General features: G+C 41.6%; 1 protein-coding gene and 1 non-coding gene across 3 annotated transcripts in view; one reads left to right on the forward strand and one right to left on the reverse strand.

Moving 5' to 3' along the window:
- Positions 1 to 1165: 1165 nt before the first annotated feature.
- Positions 1166 to 9887, forward strand: part of RFC2 (replication factor C subunit 2) — a 20390-nt gene continuing 11668 nt past the window's right edge. Inside the window, exons 1-6 of one of the 2 annotated variants that reach the window (XM_011371507.2) lie at positions 1166 to 1322; positions 3501 to 3570; positions 5399 to 5440; positions 5766 to 5872; positions 8579 to 8680; positions 9703 to 9803. In XM_011371507.2, coding sequence (XP_011369809.1) covers positions 1216 to 1322; positions 3501 to 3570; positions 5399 to 5440; positions 5766 to 5872; positions 8579 to 8680; positions 9703 to 9803 — 529 coding nt within the window. In that variant the 5' untranslated portion in view covers positions 1166 to 1215. The remainder of the gene's footprint in view (positions 1323 to 3500; positions 3571 to 5398; positions 5441 to 5765; positions 5873 to 8578; positions 8681 to 9702; positions 9804 to 9887) is intronic. The other variant, XM_011371508.2, reaches the window with a different exon arrangement.
- Positions 7681 to 7783, reverse strand: LOC111746545. Its single transcript, XR_002783170.1, has one exon. It is a non-coding gene; the product is annotated as a U6 spliceosomal RNA (small nuclear RNA).

Genomic DNA, 9887 nt, shown 5'->3' on the forward strand with positions numbered 1-9887 from the left:
TATAAAGATTTTAATTGCTGATGGAAGGAAAACAGCCATGGGGCTTTGTTTAAAGCAACCCAGTTCCTCACCCAAACTGTTCTGGGAACATGGATCCTCACTGTTGATTAAAGACTCTGAAATTGAACATTTACAGTGCACTAGGCTTTGTGTTAAGCAATAGGGATAGAGATAAATAGGTCCTAATCTTTACCTTCAATTCAGACATTAAAGTCAATTATCATCCCTAAATTGTAATGCAATATGGTAAGTGAAATAAAATAACTATTTTGTAAGAATTACTTTGGCAACATTGTAGAGAATGAACCGTGGCTCCACCACTTACAATCTAAATGACATTGGACAAATTATTTAATGATTCTCAAGTCTGTTTCTTCATCTATAAAACGATAATATGAGTATACACCTCCGATCTAGTGCATAGTAACAGCACAGTAAAAGATAGTCATTATGCATATTTTTATTTGTTATTAATCATTATTATGACATTTAGGCTATGGGAGGAAACATTAGTTCAACAGGTAGAAATCCAGCCCGAAAGAATGCTCAGAGTACTTGTGAAGCTAAAGTACCTATTTCTCTGAAATGAAACTGACTCACATCTTAAAGTACAGCTGCCTCCTCTGCAAAATGGGCGCAATTACCATTATGCAGCATTGTGAGAATTCCCTAGTAATAAACGTCAAGGTCCAGTGCGCAGGAACCCACCCAATAGGACTTGGTATTGCATCAGAACATTCTGAGCAATCGGGAAAACGGCACCAGCAGATTCCAGACGTCGGCTTTCCGCCACCCAGCACAACTGGACATCAGTCCTCGTCCGCGAACGCCACCAAGTCCTGCATTTGGGTGGAATGCCCACAAGCCCCAGCTCCTCATCCCGCCAGGCTTGCCCTGGCGCTCGGCCTCACCGTGGCGCAGCTGTTCCACGGGCAGCACCGAGAGGGCCCCCGAACAAGTCACACAAAGATTAAAACCACCGAACGTCCCCTCCTGGAGTGACCTGCCTTCTCGGAAGGCGCTGCGGTCTGTGTCTCCCATAGCAACCGTGGCCTCCAACGAGCGATCAGCCCAGTCGGTGCCCTTTGCGCAGGCGCGGGAAAGGGCGGGCCCACGGCGCCTGCTAGCGCCCAGGGTCCCTCGCGCCCCGGGGCGGAGCTTGCGTGATGGCGTCATAGGGCGGGGCCTCGGGCGGCGGGAAGAGGCGGCGGGAGAATGGAGGTGCCCGATAACCCAGAAGGTGCGGGCGAGAGCGGGCCTCTGGACTCTGGTCCGGTCCCCAGCAAGGCTCCCGGTAGCGCTGGCCACTACGAGTTGCCGTGGTGAGGGCCAGGCCATAAATGATCGGTGCCCTAGATGCGTGGGTGGGCGAGAGGCCGGTCGTGTCCCGGCGGAACCCAGGGGCGGGAGCTTGTTCGGGGGTCATCTGAGCAGAGCAGGAGGCTCCAGGGTGTCATCCAGGAGATTATTGTTTAGAGAGGGCGAGAGGCGTGGGTCGCTGAGCCCATCCAGGGTCGAGAGTGGACAGTCTGACCTCTAGAAGAGGGGTGTCGGTCAGAACTATGCCAGGCATGATCATAGCTTCCCCGTGATCACCCACTCTGCGCCAGGTGGTGGGCCAGTGGTGACGCTGATAGACACTAGGCGGGAAGCGTCGGACGCAGGTTTGGAGCTACGGGTTGTGTGCAGAAGGCGCCCTGGGTATCTGGGAGGAAATGGTGACTTGAGAAATCACCTGCCACTGGTAGAGGTGTGCGGGCTCTCTGCTCAGGTACCACTCCCTATGCGAGCCCCTCAGAACTCCACGGAGCGTGGTTATGGTTGCTTTCCTGTCTTCTGTATGTTCCCATTCTTCCAGCCCAACCCTCTTCTTGATGAGAGCTGATACTTAAATGGAGCACAGTATAGCTTAATGGAATATGGACAGCTGCGCTGTGCAGTCTCCCAGCCACTAGCCACATAAGTCTATTGAACCCTGGAAATGAGGCTAGTCCGAACTGAGTTGGGCTATAAGTGTACAATATACACTTGGATTTCGAGGACTTAGTATTAAGAAAAACCCACTAGTAATTTTTATATTATGTGTTGAGAATGATAAAACTTTGAATACATTAGTAAAATTAACTCCATCTGTTTTCTTTCTACCTTTTTTAATGTTGCTAATGGAAAGTCAAAAATTACATATGAGGCTTGTGTTATATTTTTCATGCACAACACTATACGCTTAGGATACTTAAGTATACAAAACAAACTGCTGTCATGGAGCTTACATTTGATAAAGACAAAATAAAAAATAAATAAGTAGATAATGGTATATTTGATGGTGACAGATTTTGTGTAGTAGATAGCGTAGATGAGATGATGTTTGAGCAAAGACCTGAACTATGTGGAGAATACTTTCAGGTAGATGGAGCAGCTATGAAGACCCTGAAGGAGGAGCATCTTGTTCAAAGTCCAGCTCAAATTTAAGCTCCTGACAAACCCAGGTGGTGATGCTCTCCATCCTCTGGGCTTCCACAGCCTTTGGTTTCTTTAACCAGTTTAGCACTGTAGTAGAACTAGCTTAGCAATATCTCCCCACCAGTAGGAAAGCCCTTTAGAGCAAGAACCATGTCTTGCTCATCTCTGTACTTTCTACTTTCCTCCCCTTGAAATCTCTAACTCCTTTCACATTGCTTGGCACCTGGAAGGAGCTGAGTTTGAAGAATGAATAGGAACAAGCATACTCCATCTGCTGGTCTTGGAGGAGAGCTGTCTCTTTATTTCCTGTAGTGTGTGGCAAACAGCCTTCTTTGTATGCAGCTGCTTCTGGAACAGAACCAGTACCTGCAGAGAGTACAAGCTGGGGGTGTATCAAGAAGAGTACTGTAAAGGGCAGAGGAGAAGTCCTCATGGTCATATCATTGCAAATCTACTTTTACTGCTCAGCTGGAAAAAAGTCATTTTCTCTCATAGCATAATTTGCTATTCATTTAAAAGAGAAGTATTGGTTTGATTAGGCCACTAACCTGCCTACTCCACTACAGCCTAATAGAGTTTCAGGATAAGCCTGTGGTTTCTGTCTAGCCAGCCCTGCTGTGCACCTGGCACAAGTCTGCAGAAACGGGCCGGTAAGGGATAAGAAGGGAACACGGTTGCACCCATGTCTGTCAGCTCAAATGATGTCAGTGCTGCATATGCTGGACCTCTCTTGTGATGGGCAGACTATTGCCACACAGTAGCACATTGGTCCAGATGATCTGCTCTGGCCCTTCTCCAACAACAACAGGTGTTTTTCTGCTGTGGCAGGATTGAAGTCTTTGGTGTGTAATTCTCATGCACTTAACTTTTCAAATGGTACTTCATCACTCCCTTAAATTTAAAACCTGCAGCTATTTGGTATATTTTTATTGAATGTATATCATCTGACAAAGCTCTCAAGGTTGCTGCTCTTTAGTGCTTTCTTTTGGGTAATGTGAAAATAGCCATGTCAACATCTTTCTGCGTTTTCTTAAAAACAGGGTCGAAAAATATAGACCAGTAAAGTTGAATGAAATTGTCGGGAATGAAGACACCGTGAGCAGGCTAGAGGTGAGTGATTTTTTTTTATAGAACTTATGTAGGTTACTGTGGCTTTGATAAGCTTAAGGCATTTGGAGGAAGACAGTCACGATAGTGTGTTGGGGGTGGGGGTGGGCAGGTGAGCCAGAGATCCAGAAGAACTGAGAGAGTGGGAGACGTTTGGTTTAGAGATGACTAGAAGTGGCGAGTAACTTCAGATATTTGAAGGACTGGCTTATTGGAGAGGGGTTATCAGATTTGTTTTGTATTCTTCAAGAGTAGGAGTGGCAAATTCTTTCTGTAAAGGCCGATTAATAGATACCTCAGGCTTTTTGCAAAACATGTGTCTTTGTCAAATATTCTTTAAATTCTTTTTTAAACAATTCTTTAAAAATGCGAAAACCATGCTTAGCTAGCGGGCTTATAAAAACAGGCCTCAGGATCAATTACTCCCACTCCCCCCAGACCCTTCCCACCGCAGTTTGCCAACCTCTGTCTAGAGGGACTAGGTGACAAGGCAGCCAGCTTCAAACAGAGGCAAGCAGAAATGTTCGCAGTAGAGCAACCTTTGAATTCCTAGCCCTAGAGGTCTTTAGGCGGAATCTAGAAGTCCCGACTATCTGAGATGTGACAGAGGTAAGTCTCTGTAGCAATGGGGCTTAGACCTTTAATAGCTAACATGGTATTTATTTATTTTACAAATTTATTCATTTTACAAATATTTGAGTATCTTTTCTGGGCCAGATACGGTACGGTGTTAGAAACCGTTAATATAATGGTGAACAGAATAGACAGGATCTTTGCCCGTGTGAGGTTTTCAGTCTAATGGGGGCAGCGATAAAGTCAGCAGGTAATGTGATAAGCGCTCTGCTAGAGGAGGTAGGGGGTGCTGTGGGAGCACATGGGAGGAGTTTAGGGAGGAGTTAACCTGCTCACAGCATCTTCATTCCTAAGTGGAAGAAGTGATAAACCAAGCTAATGAATGGGAGTGAGCCAGACTAGGCAGGAAGGAGGTGGAGAGGAGGCAACAGGAATACCATGTGCAAAGGCCCATTAAGCGAGAGAGCTTGGCTTGTCCTTGGGGAGGAAAATGCCATCTGATTGGAATACAGTGTAGTGCTTCCTAATCATTAGTGTGCATATGAATTGCCTGGGGATCTCGTTTAAATGCAGATTCTGGTCCAGTAGTTCTAGAGTGAGACCAGATTCCACATTTCTTACAAGCTGCTGGTCCATGAGCCCAGCGATGAGAAGGCTCTAGAGTACCTGTATTGGGGTGTGTGAAAAATGAGGTAGTGAGGTAGGCAGGATCCAGACTGAGCAGAGCCTCTTGAACCATCTTAAGAGTTTGTACTTCATGATGAAGGCAGTAAGGAGTCATTCAAGGGTTTCAGTCAGGTAAAAATGTTAGATGTGTATTTTAGAAAATTGGTTGTGGTTATAGTATGGGAAATGGATTCGGGTGGAGCAGGATCAGAGGCTAGGAGACCACTTAATGACTTGTCAGAAATGATCCAGGCAAGAAGGTAGGAGTGGGGCTGAAGAGAAGGAAATGGACTTTAGATGAAAGAGAAAGAATGACTAAACCTTTGTGATTGAGGTGCTGTGTGGGGTGAGGGAGAAAACCCAATTAAGAATGACAGTGACCTCCAGGTTGATGCATTGATAGTCCAAGGGAAAGGAAATGTGGGTGGGCCTCAGGTTTGATGAATTCAGTTTTGGATATGCTGAGATGGGCGTTTTGAATATGCCGAGGGGCCTCCACAGGGAGAAATTTGTAGCCGTGTCTACTACACGGACCTGGGTAGGTAGGGAGGTTTACAGGTTAACCAGTTTTAATGAACATTTCTTCCTTCAGGTTTTTGCAAGAGAAGGGAATGTGCCCAATATTATCATTGCTGTAAGTACTCGGTCCTGGCCCTGGTGGGACGTCTTAGAGTCTCATTTTTACTTCCCTCTGAAGTGCTTTCTTGTGCATAGAGCTTCCTCCTCAGAGACGCCTATTACCACCAGAGCCCTTACATTTCCCTTGGCAAAAGGGAACATTTTACCCAAGTTGGTTGGGAGGCCTGTGGGTTGGTTGCTGTGTTGATTTGGTGTGTGCCGTGGGTTGAGGTTGAGGGTTCGAGGGGGAGGCAAGTGCAAACAGTTGCGAACAGTAAATCAGGAGCTATGATAAGTTCATTCTATTGGCTTGAAGCACTTACTGGAGATCTCATCCCCAGGGTCCCCCAGGAACTGGCAAAACTACAAGCATCCTGTGTTTGGCACGAGCCCTTCTGGGCCAAGCTCTCAAGGATGCCGTTTTGGAACTCAATGCCTCAAACGACAGGTACGTCTGGCAGTTAGGACTGAAGGGCATTGAGTGTTTCACATTTTGTTATAGAAACTACCTTTTTTCCATTTCGTGTTGTATGTGGAGCTTGCCTGGACAGCTTTATGTTCTCCTTTAATCTTTCCCAGTGAAAGAGAATGGGAATTCCTTGCCTGTCAAGGTAACGTCATAGGTGTTTGACTTGTTGGTTTATTTTTTTAATGGAAATGTAAAATATTTTTTATTGTGGTAAAATACACATAACATAAAATTTATCATCTTAGTCATTTTTAAGTGTACAGTTCAGTAGTGTTAAGTATATTCACATTGTTATGCAGTGGATCTCCAGAACTTTCTCATCTTCCAAAACTTAAACTCTTTATCCATTAAACAACACCCCATTCCCCCCTTTCCCCAGCCCCTGGCAGCCACCATTCAACTTTGTTTCTATGAACTTGACTGTCGTAGATGCCTCATATAAATGGTTTCATACAGTATTTATCTTTCTGTGACTGGCTTATTTTACCTAGCATAATGTCCTCAGGATTCATCTATTTTGTCACATCTGTCAAAATGTCTTTCCTTTTTAAGGCTGAGTAATATTCCACAGTGTGTATATGCCACCACGTTTTGCTTGTCCATTCATCCAACAGCGGATACCTGGGTTGATTTCATTTTTTAGATATTGTGAATTGTGAATAATGCTACTATGAACATGGGTGTACAGATATCTTTTTGAGACCTGCTTTCATTTCTTTTGAATATATAATTAGAAATAGAATTGGTAGATTATTTGGTAATCCTATATTTACTTTTTTGGAAACCTCCATACTGTTCTTCATAGCGGCCACACCATTTTACATTCCCATCAGAATTGCTCAAGGGTTCCAATTTCTCCATATCTTTGATGACACTTGCTATTTTCTGGTTTGTGATTGTGGCTATCCTAATGAGTATGAGGTGCTGGTTCACTTTTTAGACATGAAATAGTAGAGGATTATGAAATGAGGACCTGTTAAATAAAATGTCTGCAAAGTCTACCTTTGGTTATTCCTAGAGGATGTGGTTCTCAACTCTTTAATTATCCTAGTTTTGAAGATCTAGTTTTGAAGATCTGTATATACTTGAAACAGGCAATGTTCATGGAATACAACTAACTATCATGAATGAGCCTGTAATCAAAACATTTTGTCACTGCTGCTTCCAGATGTCAAATACAATTAGGTTCTAGCTTATTATCTCTTATTCTTCTCATACTTGCATCATCAAACTCACTATTTTTGAAAACTTTGATGGCTCATAATTTTGTTGAAGAGAGAATGGCCCATAATTGCAAAATATTTTCAGTTTTACACCTATTTGAATGATCAGTACAATGACTTCCATTTCTATGTCATCTATTTCCTTCCAGTCACCTCTGTATACACACCTGCCTTCAGCTTTTTATCAATTACAAACTATCCTGTAAATGTTGGTGTACAAATATGATGGACGATGAAAGAATGTTGTCACATGTTCTTTTAGCAAAATGGAATGAAGTCCTTCCAGTTGAGTGACTAACTAGATGAAAGTATATTTAGTTTTTGTCCTTAAAATATATTGTTCACTCCTTAATTCTTTTTTTTTTTAATTTACTTTTTAGTAAAATATAGTTACTATACAATATTATATTAGTTTCAGGTGTACATAGTTTTTCAACATTTATATACCTAGTGAAGCGATTGCCATGACAAGTCTAGTAATCATCTGACACCATACAAAATTATTCAATATTACTGACTGTATTCCCAATGCTGTACATTTTATCCCCATGATTTATTGATTTTAAAAATATGGAACGTTTCATGAATTTGTGTGTCATTCTTGCACGGGACCCATGCTAATCTTTGTGTGGTCCAGTTTTAGTACATGTGCTGCTGAAGCGAGTACACTTGATTAAGTCTGAGGATTTAATCAAGTGTAGGATTTTGTAGGATTTTGGCATCTGAGGAAACATAGTCTGAGATGTCGCTTATATGACCAGTTTCACCATCATTATTAGACTCTAGAGTTCTATTTGTCTCTGCAGTTATTTTCTGATTTGTCTAATAATTATGAAACATTTTCTGTCGGTTTTTTCTTTTTGACATGGGTGGAAAATGAAATGTTTTGAATTTTTAGTTATGGTCAATGAAAGCTTGAAAAAGGTAACAAGGATGATGTATCTGAACTTCTTTAATATCTTCTGAAAGGATAATGCAGTACCTCAAGAAGCACAATAAAAAAATGAAGGATGAGATAACAATAATAGTATTTTTTCTCCCACTATCGTATTGTTCTCCTAGGCGGTTTCATCATCCTTTTATTTTCTTATGATTTTAGTCATTTTTAGCATAGTTGGGAATAACTGATGATGAAATAGCAGTTTTAATATATAGGAAGAATAAGATCACTAAGACCTTAAAATGTATCTTAGATTATAAAATGGATCCATATGGTAATTACAAGATAAAACAAGTTTCATTATATTAAAAGTAAGTAAATTTTTTCTTTATTCTTCTGAAGACTTCCAAGAAGGAATAAAAATAACGAAATTTCAGTTCTTATAAATAGTTGGAATTGCTCAAAAAGGAAACTTAAAAATGAAAATTGAGTCCATGTGGTACATTGATGGTTAAAAGTTCCCATGAAGGTAACTTAATTTGTCTCAAAAGGTGACAGGTAAATTCTGGCTTCTTGTTTCAGGGGCATTGATGTTGTGAGAAATAAAATCAAAATGTTTGCCCAGCAGAAAGTCACCCTTCCCAAAGGGCGACACAAGATCATCATCCTGGATGAAGCAGACAGGTAGTTTGCCAAATGCATTTTGGCCTTGATCTCTAAATCTCTTATCGGGCTTTATTAAATCAGGAGAAGAAGCTCTAACCCTTGCATTTTTATGGTATGTTTGCTTATCATATCTTCAAAAGCAATTTAAAAGGGGCCTGAGAATGTGTTTGTTCCAGCATCACTTACGTGAATAATTTAAATGACATTTTATAAATTGTGAAATACATGTAAAATTTGCCATTTTTAATCATTTTAAAATGTACAATTCAGTACACTCACATTTAGTACAACCATTACCAGTATAAATGAAAAGTTTTAAATAACATTAAAAAAACAATAACATATTCTTTGAAGAAAATGTAGAAAATGTTAATATCTTGCTTTATTTCTTCTTTCTACACTGTGCATTTTTACATAGTTGAGATCATAATACATATAATTTTTGTATCCTGGTTTTTCCTTTTAATATAAAAGGCAGTGTTCCACATTATCATATCTTGTTTGAAAATAGCTTATAATTGCCATATTATATTCCATAGTATCAGTGCATCTTAATCATTTTATTGTAACATTATTTATAGCAATAATAGCAGCTAACATTTATCGAGCACTTATATGTATGCGTTTACATTATACCAGGCATTCTGCTAAACACTCTACCTGTTATTATCTCATTTAATTGTCATTAGACACACACAAAAAGATAACTGTCATCACAACCCTGTGAAGTAGGCAGTATCATTATCTCCTTATAGGTGGTGACACTGAGGTTTAGATAATTTGCCTGTGGTCCTACAACTAGCAGATGAAGGAACAGCGAGGTGAGCCCAGGCAGGCTGACGCAGGGCCTCTGCTCTATGCCTGTGTGAGCCTGCCTGTATAAGACCCAAACAGGGTCCTGGAGAGAGGCCAAGCATGCTCAGTCAGGAAGTCAGGGTTCCCAGGCTCTATAGGGAGGGATTTGTGGCCGGTGGGACCTGGGTCCCCATTGCACATTGTGCTCCCCATTGCAAACTGTGCTCTTGTGTTTTTCTTCTCAGCATGACTGATGGAGCCCAGCAAGCCTTGAGGAGAACCATGGAAATCTACTCCAAAACGACTCGCTTTGCTCTTGCTTGTAATGCTTCAGATAAAATCATAGGTGAGAGTCAGCTTTGGGTGTCCTGGGGTCCATATAGTGTTCACATTGGCTCTTTAGCAGCAGAAGAGTAGGGACTTTTTGATT

This window comes from Pteropus vampyrus, unplaced genomic scaffold (assembly GCF_000151845.1).
Source record: "Pteropus vampyrus isolate Shadow unplaced genomic scaffold, Pvam_2.0 Scaffold193, whole genome shotgun sequence".
NCBI classification, from domain to species: Eukaryota; Metazoa; Chordata; class Mammalia; order Chiroptera; family Pteropodidae; genus Pteropus; species Pteropus vampyrus.